This window comes from Caloenas nicobarica, chromosome 5, assembly GCF_036013445.1.
Source record: "Caloenas nicobarica isolate bCalNic1 chromosome 5, bCalNic1.hap1, whole genome shotgun sequence".
In the NCBI taxonomy this organism is placed as follows: Eukaryota; Metazoa; Chordata; class Aves; order Columbiformes; family Columbidae; genus Caloenas; species Caloenas nicobarica.
In genome coordinates, this window is record NC_088249.1 from 21,934,744 (window position 1) to 21,955,322 (window position 20,579).

General features: G+C 39.5%; 1 protein-coding gene across 16 annotated transcripts in view; it reads right to left on the bottom strand.

The window, feature by feature from the left end:
• Positions 1–20,579, bottom strand: part of NRXN3 (neurexin 3) — a 984,867-nt gene that overhangs the window by 24,017 nt on the left and 940,271 nt on the right. For 9 of the 16 annotated variants that reach the window (XM_065635025.1, XM_065635036.1, XM_065635033.1 and 6 more), the window contains one exon: positions 12,115–12,199. In XM_065635025.1, coding sequence (XP_065491097.1) covers positions 12,115–12,199 — 85 coding nt within the window. The remainder of the gene's footprint in view (positions 1–12,114; positions 12,200–20,579) is intronic. The other 7 variants (XM_065635027.1, XM_065635026.1, XM_065635029.1 and 4 more) reach the window with 1 other exon arrangement.

Sequence of the window (20,579 nt, forward strand, 5' to 3'; positions counted from 1 at the left end):
CAAGCTAGACAAAGAAATGACTATTTTCATCTTTAAACAATCCTGTTATTAGAATAGAGATGCTCCAGGCACAACGTTTGCAGTTTGTTTTACCAGCTGTTTCTAAAAATACGGCCTTAGTGAAGGAGACTTTTTCCCTCGTCTCTCCAAAACAATTTCTGTTTGCTTTTCCCTTCCAAGGCAAAAGTGATAGATATGGAAAACAGCATATGTGAGAAAGATCACACAGCTTCAGGGACAGACTTTTACCATTGCTATTGAAAATATAACAAAAAGCTACGAATGAAACAACTGAAGATGTTGAAATATACTGGCCCAACTCCTTTGATAAATGTAATCAAGGTTTTATTCTTCTAACACAATTGGTACAGAGCTAGTGACAGATGTTTCCTATGGGAAAAAGTATGGTATAATGTTCTGCAGAACTTAATAGGGGAGGAAAGAAGTTGAAAATCTGAAAAAGAGTAGTAAAAAACTCCCAAGTTAGTTAAAGGTGAAGGTTACTAGTCATATTTTAAGAAATTAAAGAGACAAGCGTAGACAAATTGTGACAATACTTATGACTACAAAACTTTAGTTCATTTCATAATAAAATAATTTGTTACAATGTGAACTTTTTTTTTTCTTTTAAAAACATCATTTTCAAAATGAAAAGGCATTTTAAGAGAAAAGTTGAAATTTGCATTTTAGGAATCATAAATCACTTTATTGTTTTGAATTTGACACAGACAATTCAGAGGAAACTAGGTAGAGTCTCCACAGTACTTTGACAACACCAGACCTTCACTTTTTATCAAAAAGAAACTAGGGCGTGAACATTTTCACTACTTTTGCAGTCTCTGTATTCCACTTGGGCTTATAGGGCATGTTTAAGCATGTGAAGTAAACGGTTTCAAGCAAACCTGGGAACCTCGTGGTTATCTTATCAGAAAATAAAGCTCAGAAGTTGTTCATCATTTCTTGTTCAGGGCTCACTCACACTACCGCTGTGTAGAGCACATTGCAGCATTTTGTCCATGGTAAGACTACCCATCAACCACTGGAATAAAGGCAGAGTTGGTAGCATGTCCAGTGTATTGTACCAAAAAATAACTTTTTTTTGTTGTTTTTTTTTTTCTTCAGATACACACATACTCCTGCTACGCTGCTAAGTCCCTTGACTTTTTCTTTGGCTGTCAAGCCCTCCTTAATCCTCCCCACAGCTCTCTGAGCGCCCCTAATTCTCTGGCAGAGATAAGCGATTCAAAACCTTGCCAAAGGCACCTCCCTGATGCGAGCTCAGACGTGCGCTGAGTCCTCGGTTTCAGACTATGCCCAGATCTCAAACTTGAGAGCCACACTTGCCTGCACTCACAAAACGCCTCCCCCAAAATGCTGGGATGTAGTAGCTGCTATCAGAGTTATACAAAAGCAGAAAACTTGAATTAACAGAACTTAACAGGAGTATGAGAAAGAGGATAAGGCAAGATTCAAGCTATTTGTTCCACATTTGCTTGTAAAGCTCCTAAACAAGTTTATTCTACTCCTCTATTTCAGTTCCCCAAAATGCGCCTTTTAGCCAGGACATAAACATAGCATTAACAGATGTATAAATATACACACGTATATACACGGAGAGAGACTGCTTGCATGCATGTGCTTTGCAATATATTAATGATCCATGTTTCCCTGAAATAATTAGAGGGCTATTTTTGTCTGTCAAATATAAAATTTATGAAGCCCCCAAGATTTCAGTAGTGAAAATCAGTGGTTGCTAAAACTCCTCTCTAAAATCAGTCATTCTGGTTTCAGTACTAGGGAAGAAAAAGAATTCTTGACATCCATTAAAAAAAAAAAAAACTCAAAATTGCTTTGCACTTCTGCTGTCCTGCAAAGGCAGAACAACTTGTTCCCCTTTTTGATGCTTCTGACATTTATTGTTCTGATACTGAGAGGGAGTGAAACCAGTGAAGAGAGAAAAGTGTGGGAATTTTCTTGTTGCTCTGAAAGAATCTAATTTTGAGATTTTTGCATGTTTGTCTGTAAAATAGTTGTAGTTCCTCTTGAATGCCAAAAGAAGAGACGATACTCTTGACAATACCACCCCATGGGACCAACCAACTTCAGTTTTTATGAGACTTAGCAGCAGAAGAAAAATGAATCCTTGAGTGTGGCTCTTTTGTAAGGTTTTAATAATGTATTAGTGCAACGAAAATGCCGAATAAATTGTTGTCAAATTAGTGGACATCTGAGATTACAAATCAAGTCAGTCCTTTTTTTTTTTTCTTCTTCTATCCCTGGTTTCAAAACTGGTATCATCTTTCTCTCCTACTCCTCCCACAGCATTTAAGGTGTTAACACTTCGTATTGCTCAGGAACTGGGATTCCCAGTTGCTTACAGTTGTGATAAAGCACTGATTGCTATTTCTTGTGATTAATAAATTGGAACTGAAAGAGAGAGGCAGAATGAAGGCAAGGTAATAACCTCTTTGGCATGATCATAAGCTTTGGTGTCTCATGATCTACTCGGGTTGAATATGGAAGTAGAATAGGCTTTCCTGCTGCACTGAGGGACCATTCCAGGTGTTATAGTTCGTGTGAACATGAGCACCTTTGGGCTTCTAAAAGAAAAGGCACCTTCAGGTCTAGGCATGATGACCAAAAGAAACAAAACCCTTTAGAAGCAAAAGTTTATCTCTGTCCCTAGTAGCTGTAGATGCACAACATGTTTTCTTTCTAACAGATATTATGTATCTTTCACAAATCAGATAGTTTCTTTTTGTTTAAAGCTAACTAATCAGTTGCTATTGACATTTAAGGATCCAATATACATACATTTGCTTTTGATGCAAAATCTGTTCCTGAGTCTTGTGCTAGCTCTTCTCTTCCTTTGAATGTGTCATTGGTTATTTTTTCTTTCTTTCCCATATATTTTATGAAGCTGAAAATCAAAGCTAACAGGGACAAAAAGCAAGTCCCAGCAGGTTGAAAATATCATATCTTAGTATTTCAGACATGTGTCAGCTTGATAACATAGGCACAGCACTAGAGGGATTGCCAGAATGTGACAGTGCACATGGCTTTGAGTTTAGAGAACACGCTTTAAAAAAAGATTGGAAGGCAGCAAGGGCAAGGTAGCCAGACTGTGGGTCTGATCCTGATCTCCTCATGATCTTAAATGCAAAACCAGGGAAACTTACACCAGCTAAGTCAGGCTGAAGAAACTGTGAAGTTTTTTGAAGCAAAATTCTGATCAGGATGCAAGTTCAAGTGATGGAAGTGCTGGTATGAACGATCTGTAAATTGCAAGCCCACTCGGGACATTAATTTATATAGCCTGAGCGTGGTTCATTCCATTCCATATCTTAACTCTAGAGGAAAAAATGATATTTAATGAAAATGATGCCACACCAATGTTCCCTGACATGAAAATATTTGGCTTTCGTATCCCTCACTTGCTTCTCTCTGCATTCACAGATTAGGAGTTGTATCTACCTCATAAAAATATGCAATAATGTTACTTGCCACAGCAAGTGAAGACAGAACTTAGAACTAAAACCTCAACAAAGACAAATTACTTGTACATTTTTGGTAGTTAGCGGTACAGTACCATTTTGGTGTATTGCATAGCAATTTGCACCTGAATATCAAAGTCCATTAAAATACTAATTAAATCTTCTTTCCTGACATCTCCACCTCATTTATCTAAGAAGAATTTCATTTACCCTGCCTTACAGGTAGGCAAATGAGCAATACAGTTGCACAGTCACAGAACGAATCAACAGTAGAACTGTGAGCAGCAAACCAGAGTTCAAGTTTTTTATCCTTGGCTTTAACAACCAGAGTTCTCCCTCTTGCTCAGTGACAAATGTCACAAGAGCTGAAGCCAGCATTCTGCTCTGAGACAGAAAACAAAACCAGTGAACTATTTTGAGTGCCAGAAATCGACATATACACTTAGTGGGATAAAACAGAGCACAACAGGGCCTTCCACGGCATCTCCTGCGCCTGAGTGAGCCTCTCACTCCCTGCAGCCGAGGGCCAGTCGCAGGCATCACACAGGCTACATAAGGCAAACAAAAGCAATCATTCAGCAGGACACACCAGCTTTGTCACAGCCTGGAGGTTACCGTCCTGATGCCTGGACACTTGATTTGCTCATCACTATACTCCAAGATGAAGGTTACCCTGAACTTCGTGATGCAGGGGGCTAAAACTCCGATTGTTCTGCTCCAATAACCTGCCACTTGAGCTAAAAATTGCTTCTTTTGCTGTTAGGCTCATAACAGGACTGTTCTGGTCTATCTGACAGAGGGCAGTATTACACAAACCCATGACCTTGTTGATTATAATACAATTTTATAAGCAGTCACTTTAAGCAATTGCCAAGAAAAAGCTTTAGATTCGGTAGGAATTAATAGCTGTGAAAAACACACAGATATCTAAAATCTAAACTGAGAAAGCTTTAAATATTTATTCATTTTTGCTATTATTAATAGCACTCTAATGTTTCTCAGATCATATGAGGATTAAAAAAACTGAACTGACCATAAGATCATTGGGTTTTATTCGTTAAAGAAAAACTATCTTCTTTTTATCCCTCTGCAAGTGCAGCAAACATATCTTGGGCAAGTTAAATTAAATAATTAAATGAAATAATTCCATGTTGGAGATCTGAACATATCCCATCACTTCCCTCTTCTGGTAACTCTTAGCTTAAACAGTTAAGCCTTATATCATTCTCTTGGGAAAAAAGTTCATAATCATCTCAACTCCCCTGCACAACAAATGAATTTCTGCAAAACAATTAGGATTTTAGCTAAACTAAAGTTATGTCTAAGCACGCTTTTTGTGATGACCTGAACATTATCTGCAAGGAAACTGGCTGCCTCTTCCTCAACTGGAGCTGATGCACTGATGCCAGCCGACGGATTTTAATGCACTGAGGCCTTCTGTGCCACTAACACGGCTAGTTCATTCAGTGGGAACAGAATTAAGGATACTGGGAAATGCACCACTGTACAAGCCAAAGGATGTTTTTTCTAAATAGTGTTTCAAGTCTAAGCAGACACCTGAAAACTCAGCTTGTTTTCTTCTGCCTTATGCGTCGTTGCATATTTATGACGCATATGGCAGAAGACACTTCAGATGCATTTCTAGAATTGTGTTGAAGTTACACAAGTAAACATCAGCAATACAGTTTTTCCTAGTATTGGTAAAGAGGCAGACAGCACACAGTGACAAACAGAAGACTGACTCCACAGAGTGAAGACACACTACTCTTAGAAATCTGAAGTACGTCCTACATTTTTGTCTCCAAACTGCAAATGAACTGTGAACTGCAGATTTTAGAAACACCTTCACATAGATATCAATGCAGTTGCATGTGCACAGTGATATTCCTTTCCCGGGACCGCCTTTTACAAAAAGAAATCCTAGGTACTTTCCATTTAACATACAGCCTGCACCATATGTAGCGCTTCCTGGCTCCTACAGCACAGATAGCAGGAGTTCTTACTCTAATACATCAGCACACGAATAAAAATCGCCTAAAAAGCCGTCTAAGAAGTCACTTTAGCATTATGCCAGTAACTCATTTCTGAGAGTGAAGTGATAACAGAGTTCGAAAACTTTCCAGCTGCAAACCTTGTCATTCTTAAGAAGCTGTATGGACACCTTGTGACTTCCAGCTCGAAGCCTCGGGTGACACCTAGAACGTCATTCAAAGCTTGGTGCCCCTTTGTGGACCCCCTCAGGCAGGTGGGGAGGGGAGGAGGGGAAGGAAAGAGGGATGACAGAGCGGTGGGGAGCTGAACACCAGCTTACGAACAGAGAACAGAATCACATAACAACACTGGACCAATGGACTCCAACACACTGACAAGACAGATGGACACGGACAAGACATAAGATCGCTACTGAGAAATTAAAAAAAAGAGCAAAAAAACCCATAAAATAAAGTAGATATATAACGCTGAGGCTGCAAGAAGCAGCCAACAGTACTGGCATAACTCTTCCAAAAACAAGAAATTATAATACAACTAAAAATTAAAATTGAAATGATATCCCCCCCAAATCATACACTACAGACTTGCTCGGTTAGCCTGAATGCGTAGCTCTGATGAAACACAAGATGGCATCATCACAGCCCATGCACCGATTAATGGAGGCCATGGTTAGTTAAATCAGCTAAACTACGGCATGCCATAAAAATGATCTTGCACTGACCCAGAAATAAAACATATGACAGATACTCTGCATTGCAATAAAATTCTTTTTATGCCATCTGCAGTTTGTGGGGCTTGCTTTGTTGGAATAATTTTTCCTGGGAGAATGCAGGGGTAAAGGGAAATCTTTTTTTTAACTTCTGGGTGTTTTTTCTCTGAACTCAATCAAAAAAAATGGGAAAAGGGAAAAGACAGGATAGAGACTTTGCAGGAGTTTAAAAAAGGTAGGGAGAAGAAAAAATAAAAAGAAAGGAGGTGTAAAAATCTTCATTCTTTTGCACACAACTTTCTTGGGATGTCTGAAAATGTGGATTTCTTAAGGATGGCAAGAAAAGATTTTGTTGCCTTTATTGATTTGCAGATCTATATCTCTTTTTTGAGATGATTAAACCATTATTTTGTTGGAAGAACTCCAAAAATATAAATTGAAAAGTACAGCAATGATTTAAAAAATTAAAAACCAGCAGTATGGCACCATTACGAGCCAAAAAAAAGGGAAAGAAATATAAAAGAAACTAAAATGTCAATCACCAAAAATTCATGCGGCACAAGATGAGGTGAAAGGACAGAAAATGTTCTTCAAATATATACAATGTATATATCTATCAATATATACACAGAGTAAATGTGTATATATCAATGGATATACCTGTATAATTTTTTTATTCTCCCTGCCCCACCCTACCCCAAGGCTAATTGGTAGATGAAACTATCAATTAAAAGTAAACAAATAAATAAAAGGACGAAAGAAAAAACTATAACAAAAAGTAAATTAACGTGCTTTTTTCACCAAGAAATAACAATATCATGCATCTGTCCAGGCCAGCGGATGCCAAGGTTAGATGAAGGCATGAATTTCTGTGTAAACATATGATTGGATGATAGGGGCTACTGCTGATATCGGTCATTTATTACTTTAGTATATACATATACAGATATATATGCACACTGTATATAGTGCATATATAGATAAAATATCCTCATGGGTGGGGCCTTTGGAGTTTACATAGGAAAAAAGACCAATATGCTGAAAAAACAAACTGAATATAAATTCCTAATACAAAAAACCAAAAATTCCTGTAAGTCATCTGCATGGTTGGTTAGTAAAACTTGTTCATTCATTTTTGTTTTGGCTGTAAGACTGTAGCTAGGAAATTCCATTAATTTCTTGTACATAGTGTAAGAAATGAAGCAGAACTCTTTCTTCTTGACAAAGGAAGAGACTGGGAGTAACTGAGCACTGGATTTCTGGGGGATGTTTCTCCAAGGAGAGCAATGAAAATTCCCTGCATTCTTCAAGAAGGCTGATGCAGTTTGTGGAGGACAAGAGCCAAATCATCACTTCTCTCGGTTTCTTCAGTCAAGGTTTCTACAGTTCTAGCACACTGTTTTTTATACTGTGCTGGCTGCTTTAGACTCTTGGAAGAGTGTTTCTTCACATTTTTTTGTAAATAAGTCTGTGACCCAGGCAGCCTGCAGGTACCCAGTTCTCCAGTTTACATGGACAGAAGCTTGACTGTCCTAGCCCATAAATCAGGACCCTGAAGCAGATGGGTGCAGGCCAGTAAATTATAGATACCGACACCATATTTGTAGAATATGCGTGTCCTGCGCATGAGTATATGCTGCACTGTTTTAATTTCCACTACAAAGAACTGGAGATTTTGGCATCTCTGTTGCTGTGTCCTGTGCCTCATGGGAAAAGCTTACCAGTCTGATTGGGTAACATCAACCTTATGATATATGAAGCCTTTTGGAAAACACAGAATAAATTTCTCTAGAAAAAAATCACCTAGAAAATTATTGGGCCAATAGGAAGGGAAGGCTGGCAACTGCACCAAGGAAGAAAGACAGGCTGTTTCAAGCCACAGAGCTAAGATCAAGCCCTCCAGACCATTTCAAGAGGTTGCATTGTGGGCTTCAGGCTAACCAGTGAGTGTTTGAGCCTTACTGTTTTAACTAGCACAACGAACAGCCTGGGTTATGATCCCAATCAGCTGTCCAGTCATTGGTATCAAACCTTCCTGATGCTGGAACACTGAGCTAATGGACCCACTTAATGGGAACAAGGGCAATGGCATGAGGAGACAGCAGCAGCTGCTGTCAGGAAAGCATAATTATAATCCTCATAGCTTTGAAGTAGCTCTATCAAGTAGATCAGATTGTAGGGATGCTCCTCATTTGACTGGAAAGAGACATGCTTTCTTTCTTTACAAGGGTGCCGTGCTTCCTAGCTAGGAGTAAAGTTATTTCCCTTACAAATCTTTCCGTCTCTGAGAGCATCTGAGTGACCAAAATGCTATCACAGAGCTATGTTCAAAAGCGCAGGTGCAGGACCCTGGCTTCAGCTTTGAGGAACTTGAATATTTGAGCCTCAGATCACCCTGGAACAGGCCAGAACAGATGAGGTTTGGATTCACAGTTGTCATTGCCACCACTTCTAAGAATAATTCCTTATGCATACATCCATGTCTATGGAGGATGGCTGCCAGCTATCTCAGTCACGACAGGTCTTGTGACAGCTCCCGGTCTCTACACAAGGGGACCTACAGAAATCCCGACAGAAATCACTTTTGGAAGTGAGGCACAGAGGGGTGTCCAGTCTGGTGCAGACTAAGGACTAACCAGGAAAACCTCGAGGGGAGGGGAGTGGAGTGAGAAAATTGCCATTACACTGTCTTCTTTTAAAGAGAGGCAAGTATCCAGATGCAGATCGTATGCTTACTGAGATTCAGGTTTTTGATTCGATCAGAGTTAAGTGGCAATAAGACCTGGCAAATGGTTCTCATAAGATATTCAGCCTCAAAGAGGACACGATTTTCTGTCTTTTGAACTATCTTTGAGTACACCAAAACCAAAGTCTTCAAAAGGACTCTGTAGGGTACTGCCTTTGATGCAGACGGGACCAAGTCCAAAGCAATATATTTAGATCTTGGGATTTGATTCCGACCCATATGAAATCTGAAAGCTTTTGATTTGCAGGGCAGCATTCTCTGCTGCCCTTGCCTTGGTTATTACACAGCAGGTTCATAGTGATGTATATCATATCTCACAGCTGCAGCAGTGAGTTCAGTAACCTCTGCACTACTGGACCATGGCACTGAGGGTGATGGAAAGCCAAGTCCTGGTGTTTGGCAGAAACTCAGAGCTTTAAAAGCTACATATTATCAGAGCAACAAAAAGGGTCCTGTGTTTGGTTAGGTCATTTAATTTTCAATTTGCTGCAAAAGCGATCAGGCAAGCCAGAAGGCAGCATAATACACGCTGACCTGTCAACAGAACAGGACGAAGCAACTTCAAATGGTCTGAATTAAAAAAAAAGGAAAAACATCCAAGTCCACACACTAGAAAACATAAGCAATATAATCTGGCTCTTTTCTTTCCACAACATATATATTTAGTACTAGATCTTGGCATACAGCCAGAATCCTGACTTGGCTGGTGGAGTGTAAAGGCAAACATATCTGCTCAGCCAAGCCAGCACCAATGGATTTTGATAAGCTGGCTCAGATTGCTTTAGCGTTCCAGAGCGTAGTGGGCTGCATGAGTGCTTTAATACTGGCTGTATTGCAGACACCATTCTACTTTCCCTGGATGCACTGGGAATGGAGACAATAACACAGACAAAGAAACCTAACTGAGGAGCACCATAAACTTGTTACTTTGCCTTCTTACTACGGTGGGATGAGCTAAGTTTGTACTTTCGGATGCAAAAAGGTGTAAATTTCATCAGCAAGGACCATCTAGGAGATTTTTTTTTACATCTAATCAGGCTAACCTTCATTCTCAATGCCACAGTAACTCCCAAGAAAAGATTCAGATTTCAGTGGCTCATGCGGAAAACCATCCTATGGAGGAGGAGTGGGGTTCAGAAAAAAGATACTGAGTGAAATGTTCAAGAATGTGTAGTAGTTTAGGATAGTACCTTCAGCAAATTATATTACTTTACATGGCAGATATTCAAATGTCTGTAGGCACTTATAGCTTCTGACTATAATGCTTAGCAGGATTTTCAAAAGCAAGACATTTTTACAAATCCAGTTTGTACCTGTTTATAGCATTAGATTTCTAACTGTGTCAGGAAAGAGGTATTTTTAGTCCAGAAATGTTGCTCTAAAGCACTCTGAAATTTCATGCTAAAAATCCGTTTTACCAAATTTCTCCGCAAACTTTGTTTTTTTCCACTGGCAGCACCAGCTGAAAATATTGCTATTACAATTTATAGCCATTGAATTAATCTGCAAATATAAATGATAGCAATATACAAGAGGAGGAGTCTGATAAAGATATCGTTTCCTCCTTTAAATGCACTACTTGGCAACCAGAATAAAAAAAAAAAGTAGTCTTGAAATGTTAGTGAAGCTATAATTGATTACTATGCCTTCACTTGCATATCAGTTATGGTACATTGGTCCCTTTAGCGTGGTCCTGTAAAACTCACACCTCACTTTCAAGATGATGACTCTGCTGGCACTTCATTACTACCTTTGCTTAACATCCCAGTACCCACACTGTTTAGGCTTCACAATCTAGTATTATATACACTGCTTTTCTGCTAGGTAGGGAGTTGAAAAACTCAGAGACATCTGTGAAAAAAGAGATGGGAGCAGGGTGAGCTATCTGTCAGCATCAGTCACGGTGTCACTGCCTTCCCTGCCATCACAGGCATGTCAAGGGTATGGGTGGAAGTTCCCAGCTACAAGGCAACGCCAATCTCAGGTTAGTGCAGGACCAAGTTCTACCAAAAAATGCAGGCACAGCATGATGAATTGAAAAGAAATATGAAAGCACTAGCCTTGGGTGAATTTTAATGTTATTATTGTATTAATCAAATGGCTTCAGGAAACTAGAAACGGAACATTTATAACGCTTTCTGGGGATTTTCCTAAAGAAAATAAAACCACCCCAAATAAAACAAAGCAAAAACAAACAAAACAAACCAAACCCTAAACTATTTATATGTTTCACTTTTAAGGACAAAAGATTCTAACAAAACTCTCTCTTTTTCTTTTAAATGTACACAGAAATTCGATGATGTCTGTTCTCTATTATAGAAATGCTTAACTCATGGCAAGCCTCAAAAAAGACAACTTGAAAAAGCCTGTAAGAAATAAAATAGACTGCAGTTGCCTGTTGGATATCACATCATATACCTCACCAGAAAGAAAAGCCATCAATGTATCAAAATGTATCTGAAAGGGAGGAGTTGAGTCAGTTCCACATGGCCAGTCCTTCTGACTCTTTAATGGATACATTTTGAAGCATCACTGCAGATAACAGGGCAAGAATTACTACTAATTTTGTTATATTAGAACTATATTTTGGTGCTCCCCAATTTCTTTGGGCTCACAGGAAACAAAATTAGTATAAATACATTACCATGTTAACTGTATTTAAAATCCCATGGACAAATGTATCCTTTCACAGCCCATCTTCAGAGCAATTAAAGGTTAAACAATGCTAATAACCCATTATTGCTTCACTTTTGTTTCTCTTCTATTTTTCAAACAATTGCCCTTCCCACTTCATAAATCTTTATTATTTGTCACATACCACATTGATATTTTTGCTTTCCCACAGTGTCAGTAAAGTAACTGCTACAAACATGTAAACTATTAATTATCTGGGATCACTTTCAGGAAGCTTGGCTTTCCATGTAAACAATTTTATATTAACCAAATAGTGACTACATATCTGTTTTGCTGTTGCCAAGTCCATGGGATCTGATGCTTGGCTGTAGAATTTTTATTTTATATACAGTGTATATATACATAACTGTATATATATACACACATATACACATATATATACATATATAATCATATATGTATACATTCACACACATATAAATATATGTATGCATTGTTTTTTGCAAATGAAATCAGAACGCAAGCAAAATAAGACTGACCTGACTTACCTGTACTAGGTTCACAGTCAATGAAATCTTCATCATCACTGGAACATTCGGCTGATGAAACGATGTCATCTGTTGTCTGGCATGTGAAGGAAAGGAATGAAGGAAAAAGAACAGAGGAAAAAAAATATAAGATACTTGCAAGTCAAGAAGCTGTTACAGAGGCAGCCAAGTATCCTAGAAAGAAAATGTTTCAGAATTGTAACCTTTAAAATATTTAACTTGTACCAAGCATTCCAGATATGCCTGTGTAAATGGTCCCTCCATGGAGCTGGATTCCCTGTGGGAGGAACAGCACTTGTCCCCTGCTGCTGGGTGTTTCAGGTGCGCAGAGGAGCGACGTGCCCGCCGGGCTGCTCGGGTCAGCAGGGGATCGCACGGACACAGCGGCTACGACACCTGCCTGGCTGGTAGCCTGTCCTCTGACAGCCAGAGGAGTTGTGTCTGGTTGGAACATGCTGGGCTCCTTGATATATACCAATACCACACAGGGCCAGCCAGAAGGCACCTACTGAGAGACCGAACATGCTTTCTGCATAGGAAAGCATCCAAGATAGACTCGGATAATATGCACCACCCAGGCAGCTAGCAGTGCCCTTTGCTGTGTTGCTAGATGCATCACTCTGAGGCAGAGGTAATTCCTGCTCTGTTAACAAACCCCTTCAGCTGAGAATACTTTGTATTTACACAGCTAGTAAATACCCGTGCGACCTATTTGTTGCACTATGAAGAACTGCTGCATGAGTCAGGTAAGCCCAAGTTGCAGCCTCACCTGCTTACTCACAAAGTGAACAGGGATGTGGCTGTGGCTGGGCAGACAGGCTGGAGGGTCTGGTTCTGAAACGCTTTAACCAAACTGTGACTGTTCATGGCCCTTACAGGTTTCAGCACATTCTTTTGCATTTCCAGCTGGTGAATTTTTTTTTTTTTTTCCTCCTGCTGGTCTAATTAATGAGCAGCATGTACTGCAGCATGTTAGAGAGAAGTGTACCGGCGTCTCTTCCCAGCAGCATCTCCTGCCTGTAATTGCTGCAATTAGTTGAATTAGTAATGCAGACCATTAGGGAGAGTGTGCGGCAGCCTCTGGACACAGGTTGTAACGTTCCTACACACAGTACGAAATTACCCCAGCTCAGCAGCATCAGCTCAAACTGTGGCTTCTGCTGAAATTGTCTCCCTTAACAACGTCTCCTCACAGAGAGCTGCCTATTCTGCTGAGCAGCAGGATCAGCAGGATGACTCCTGAAACAAAACAACTAAAATGCTCCTCACTGGGCAGGAAGTATTGCTGATATCTCAGCCTCTCAGGAGCAGGGCAGCTGTACTTCAGTATGCTGTACTGTAGTAATCCATGTGAACATTCCTGGGAATCTCACATCATGAGAAGCCTACCAAATCCTTATTTCTGAAAAAGACTCTTCAGCTTTAAATAAGCTCTTCTTCACATTTCTATGCCTGCTATGGCTGTCTCCAACATGCTGCATGTTCCCTGTTGCCTTTGCATAGGTATTCTGAGGTCTCAGCCTTTTCTTTAGTTTCCTGTGGTCCTAATGCTAGCAAGTCCCTCAGTCCACTACCAGAAGTTCCTTGTGCTCCCCCTCTCTGTTTCTATCTGAGCTAAGGAAAAAAACCAGAACCAAGCAGTCAGTCAGAAAGATCAGACTGAACCTGACATTCCTTCACTCTTGATTTCAGAGGCTTACAGTGAGCCAAGAAAGAAAAATAGGATCAGTTGGCTGTAAATAAAAATTATAAAAATAGAGTATTGTTAAAAAAACAGTCATGAAGTAAGGGAATCCCTGTTGCATTTCTTAGTCTTACCCTGGCATTTCCATTTGGCAACATTTTGTAGGATGCAATCTGGCAGTAGTCTTATGCTTAAATACTTTCATAATCTTGCCTCAATGAGGAGACAAGATTACAAGGAACTGAAGATAGCATGTACAAAGCAATTTCCTCCCTTACATGCTAAGGTCATTTTCTTAGCATCTTCTTTCAGTCACAGAAAATGGAAGAACGTTATTGAAATCCTGGTGACTTCTCTCTTAAAACAAAATGGCTTTAAAAGTTCTCCTGTTCAGTGGGAGGTGAAGAAAGGAAGAATGCACAAAATATAAATTTACTTTCTGTAATTTGTCTGGTCCTGTCACATATATTTTATAAGGCATTATTTATCCCAAAGGACATCGAATTACTTTATAACTTCTATAAACAGTGATCATATCCTCCAACAGTGAAATGCAGCTGTCCCTGGGTAGAGAGATACTAATTTGTAATTGCACCACTGTAAAGTAATTTAGCACAATAAGTCAACAAAACTGTACTGCAAAAAAAAATTTGAAGCAGGTGAAATGTAGCTAGCAAAACTGGAGATTTATATTACAATTGTCTAAAGCACATGTAAAAGAGTGTTAAGCATAGCACTGTGAATAAAGAATAAATTATCCATCACTACAAGAAGGCCTTGCTCAGATAGTGCTAAGACCCTGCCAATTGGTTTTGATTTCCAGATTGAATTTAGAGCATGTGGATTTTACTCTTAGTTGAAGATATGACAATTCACACATAGGGTCTCATAGAAGAATAGTGATAATTTGCTTCAAGTAGGGAATAAACAGAAAAATGGTAACAATGTACGGCTGCTACTTATCAACTGCCATACCTACCCACTTACCCACTTGCTTATATCTGTGGCTTCATGCAACTTGGAATTGGATCCAATTGAATTTACAATCTGATTCAGTATTTATAACTCTTTTTTTTTTTTTTTTCTAATTTTTTCCCCCCTTGCTTATTTGGGGCATCACATGAAACCAGAAATTAGCATGCTCGGAAAAATAGTAGGTGATATTTCTTTACACTTTTTTTTTTTCCCCTAAACTGGAGAACTCCTTACAACAGGATACTGGTAGATAATAAAGGTTTAGATGCATTTTGGAAGTGATTGGCCAAATCCATCCAGAGCTATTAAATACCCCACACTCAGCTTGGGAAGTCCCTGTGCCACGAACACTGAAGACCAAAGAAGCATCACTATTTGCATTGTCCTGTTCGGGACTCTCTCCCTGGGGCCCCATGTACGGCCAGGGCCAGCAGCAGGGTGCGGGGTGAGATGCGCCTCTGTGGCCTCCCAGCTACTCTCATGCGGGACAGATCACGAACGTCGAGGGACACAGAATTCTGAAGCCAAGATGAGTTCTGAGCAGGAGCTGAAAAGTCATGAAGCCTGGTCCTTGTATATCTTCTTGACCAATTTCCCATTTTATAACCAGCTTAAGGACAGCACACTCAACATCGGTGTGCTGGACTCTCAGATATGCAGTCTAAATTTCCTTCTAGAACATCCTCAGGCAGCTTGTGTCAGTTCTGAATGGAGAAGGACACAGCGAGCCAGACTCAGACAAAGTGCAAGTGTGTGATGTGCAATACTCACCAACCCTGCCAACTCTGACCTGTATCTGCACTTTTTAATGACTGGTTCCACACTTGATTGTATCAGTTAATCTTTTCTCCCCATCTCCACTGCATGCTATTTCCCCTGATATTCCAGTTTTTCTTGCTGTGTGATTGCTGTTTGTCAAATGTTACTGATTTTCTATGTATAAAAATGAGGGTTAGAAAAAGAGAAAAACCTCCAAAAGTGGTGTTAGACTTAAGTCAAGGTCATTAATGAGATGTTTAGAAACCACAGAAAAGATAAGTACACTAATCTGTCTTGCCATTTCCTATCTTGTATTTTTAATCTCGGTACTTTCCATCACAATTCATCACTAACTGATTTTCTAGTCTCATCACATATTGGTTTTCCATGCACCTTCCGCTCAGATACCAACATCTGAATCATCCCAGAGGAATAAAGCTATTTCAGTGAGAAGCAACAGCAAATTCCTGGCCACAGAAAGAAACTCAAGGAAACCTCCAGAAGACCATAACTTCTTGTACCTGGAACCTGTACCTTTCAAACCCCTCCTGGAGCTAAGAATTTTCACTAGGTGCTTATTAAACTTGCTGCTTCCACAAGAGAGGAGAGGCCAGTGAGCAGCAACCCCAGAAATCTCTCCACCAGCACCACTTCTTTTCATCAGAAACAGCAGCTCACTGTGAGGCAATAAGGAAAACTAGCTATTCCACTTCTGGTTCCCTTTCCTCATTTTTTGAAATGAGGCTGATTATACTCACCTGTTGGCCCCAGGAGAGGTAAACAGATTAATTCTCTAGTGTCTGTCCAGTGATCTGGAGATGGTAAATGCTAGACATTCTTATGTACAGGCAACATGATAGTAATGAAACTTCTCGACGTGCTACGATGGAAATGATATTTGTGTTTTCATTGAAAGAACATGAGAGAGAAAATATTTTTCTATTCCATATATTAGCTAAATTCTATATTAAAAATAATAATTCATACTACACTATTTTAAAATATGTATTTCATTTTTAAAACATTCCAGCTTTGAAATTACTTGGCCCTGTATTAAAGGCTGTAAAACTAAAGATAGGTATTATAATAACTTTCAATAAAATCTCTCTCTGGCAGGAACCCTTTTTATTCCTTCCTCTGAAAGATTTTTTATGGCATTTATATTATTATTTTTTCTCTCCCTCTCTCTAGTGTTTAATGAAATTGCCTTGGAATAAAACTGGGGTAGGAGAAAGTGCTAAACTCTGAGTCCACCCTGGAGGATTTATGGGTATATTTACCTTCAAATTCTTTCAATTTCACTGAATTGGCTCCCCGTTCCTTCCCATGAATTATTAGTTCTGTAATCACCTCCTCCTAATTATTCACTCTAAGGACCTCTTCAATCTCACCACGGTGATGGTTCTACATCTCTGCTCATTACACTGTACGTACTGGTGTGGGATGTAAAGCACATGAAAATTTGGGATGGCATGGAAAAAGACCTACTTAAGATGACTCCATTCCTATCCAATCCTTCCAAGTGCCCAAAGCCCTAATTTATGCATCAGATTCACAACCTTTGCTCCTTTATTCTACACAAAATGGCAGGTGCTGAATCTTCCTTTTCCCAGCTGCAAATTTTTTTGACACCTTGCTCTTTGGGTGCACCGTTATTTGAGAAAGATTAAGCATGCTGGGTAAAATAAGTCCTGTCACAGAACGGCTTTATGAAATTATAAATAACACACCCAGGAATGATGGAGTTCTCACTTGTAGTAGGAGAGAAAAGACAAGGACCCATAAATTAAAACGCTGCAGACAAATTCCTCCAGAAGTACATACTTGGTCGTTGCTTCTCTCTTCCTACTTGCCTTTTGCTTGAAACTCTTCTCCACACTGTACACATTACATCCAATTCAATACCATTATTTGAAAAGCAACACTTAATGCTTTGTTGTGAGAGAAGTGTTAATCTCTTTGCCCCAAGGAACCGCATTTTAAAATCCTTCTTGAGATATGACCTACAAAAAATGCCAGGCACAAACATCTTCCCAACAGTGGTGAAATACAGTTGTATTAATCTGAGCAGTGCACTTGTCTCTCCCACCTAAAACATACAGAGCTGAAACTCAACAAACTTTTCTTAGATCTGACCACTTGACTCCCTCCACTGTTCCCATACTGCTGTATATTCTAAACATCTCAAATTTATTATGGAATATGGACAACATATTGTCTTCTATGCATACGAGCATACAGTATGAATGGTCCCCTAGAATGGTAAAATGTTAGTGATGCTCTTCTGTCTTCCAGAAACCAAGATGTTTCTTGGCAAAGAGAGGGCTTGAGGCATTTGCTGCCTTGTCAAAAGAAGAAAGGAGAGGAAATGTCTCCCACATTATCATTTCTAGCTTGAATAACTCAACCTTTTGTACTTTGATAACTGGGCTTTTAAAAGAACTTGTGTTCTGTTCACAGTATTCCAATTAAATGGGAAACCTTCATCTGTCCTTTCTACACCTTATATTTGTTTCTCACTTTCTATTTAATCTTTACTTGCAAAATACTCTGGAGTTCATTACAGTATAGCAGACCCGAGAGACTCCGCCTGGACAAATTCAAGGTACTACATACAGATGGAAAGAATCTGCATACCAATGGGAAAATATTAGAAATGTTGCTAAAATCATAATGAGGTATTATAAAAGAAGCTGCAATTGGGACTGTATAAATTTTAAAGGACAGTCCTGGATCTACTATCAGTGCCTAACGAGTATCAATCCTCTCAAACTCATTAGCACTGGATAGTACAACACGTATGTTCTTATCACAGCATGGACACAGCCACAAAGATGTGCAAGCCCTTTGCACCCCCACACACTGGTGCTGAGGTTGTGTCTGCCACTGCAGAGGCAATGCATCAGAGAACATGAAACTGATATTTTTTTCTCCACATAGCCCATTTGAGGAATGAAAACAAGAGAGCCAAGTCCTCTGTTGGTTTAAATTGGCATCGATTTCAACCAGGCTGCAACAATTTGCAGCAAGAAAGCATAGCTCGTTACGTTTAGTTTTGGACAACTCAATGCCAAAAGATTTAGAGTAATTGGAGGCAATTCAGAGAAGAGCCACTGAAAAGATGAAAGAACTGGAGCGATGTATGAATGAGACAGGCTTAGCAAAATTAAACATCAGATCTTGACTTAACAAGGATTAAAGGTATGACAAATGTCTACAGGTATCACAAGGGTGTAATAAAGTTCCAGAAGGAAGGTGAACTATATAGGCTCCTTCAAAAAAACAGTGGATAAAATTAAGCCCCCAAAAATTTAGGATGATGTTCAGCAAGAAAAATTTCAATAGTGTTATTAACTATGGAGAAGTGTCCCCAAGGAAATCCTAGGGGTCGCCAGCACTGAGATTAATCACTTGGTCAAACCTTTCAGGTATGAGTATCATTAGTGTATACACCCTAGTAGGGAAGAACTCACCCCATCTGTATTTAGTCTAATCTAATTCACTCCAAATCTATTCAGTATTTGCATCCTCTCCATCACTATGTAATATAAACACATCATTATGCATTTCTCTCTGTCATTCCAAAGCAGCCAGTAAAGCTATCCAGCACAGCATTCCAGCTAGTTGTACTCAGAGCAAGAACATATCATTGCTGTAGACCTGTCCAGACGATGGGAACAAATCCATCCTTATGTTCCTAGGACCCTGACTGGCTGGAAGCTGGTAGGTAACCAGCAGGCATGTACTCTTCAACAGTAGCCCAGCAAAAGTGCATGTCCTGGCTGCTTGTTCCTGGTTGAACATAAAAGCTGATTTGCTGTCAAATTATATCATTAAGTAGAGATCATGAGAGAACTGCTCCCTAATAAAATCAGCCATTTGTCCTTTACTACAGCAGACAAGAGATTAAGCAACCAGCCAGTTAAGTAAGAGAAAGCAAAAAATAATCCCCCCAATTGCGTGTCAATCCAGAGTCATGGGCAGTCATGTTTAAAAAGAGCCCTGAAAGCTGAATTAGTCCCTTGAAAACTGAAAGCTTGTCTCAACAGAATCAATAGTTCATTAAGACTGTAAAGTCTGACTGTTCTTGACCAGGTTTGATGCCAAATTTCAGGGACTTCTGTCCCTAGGATGTGCAAAGACAATGTGTAAAAATCATGTTTCTGCCTTTTGTTGCTGTTTGCTGGCAGTGGGAAGGGTGATGGATGATGTTGTGAGGGAGTGCGAGCAGAGAGAGAGAGAAGGGAGGGGAAAGAGGGGAGAAAGAGAAGTGGGGAGGATTAATCCATCTGTTGTTCAAGGCACCCTGACATGGGAAAGAGAAATATTGAACCACAGCAGCTTAACCCAACTTCAATGTACCTTCCCAAAAGCAGAAGGAATGTAATGCTACGTGGTGTTCTGCTGATAAGCAAATCCTTCTAAATCCCTTCAATTTATTTCTTGGCCTGAAGAAATTACATACTATTTAGCAGCTAAATAAATAAATAAAATTTCATTTCCAGGAATCTAGATTGGTTGTTTATTGATTACATATGCACACGGAGTCACTTGCTTTTCTGTTTCTTTCCTTTCCCAATAGAACTGTATTCCTTTCATCTTGATCTGGTAAAGGATCAACTGGCAAGTCTTCTCCAAACTATTCAGTGTAACCCTCAAGATTCGCAAGACTTTTGAACTGGACTGTAAAATATGATTTCTTGGCTTAAACACAAAAGAGACAGCTTTGGCATGAGAGGAGACCCTTCTGCTCCCCCTTATCAACCTACTGCTCCTTTCCACATGCATTTGCCTGCTTCCAAAGAAGTACTTTGAAGATGAAAGTTGTGTCTCTATACAATGTAGTCATTATCTGTGTATAGTGCCTCTCAGAGTGATCACATGGGAAGAATTTTCACACTGAGTGTCCTTTTCAACATTTCAAAGAGTTTGTCCCCCTTCCTTATTATATTTTTATTTCTTACTGAAAAAAACCTGTCACTTGGAACAGAAACCGTCAGCCCTTTGTTTAAAGCATAACCCCCATTATGCAAATGGT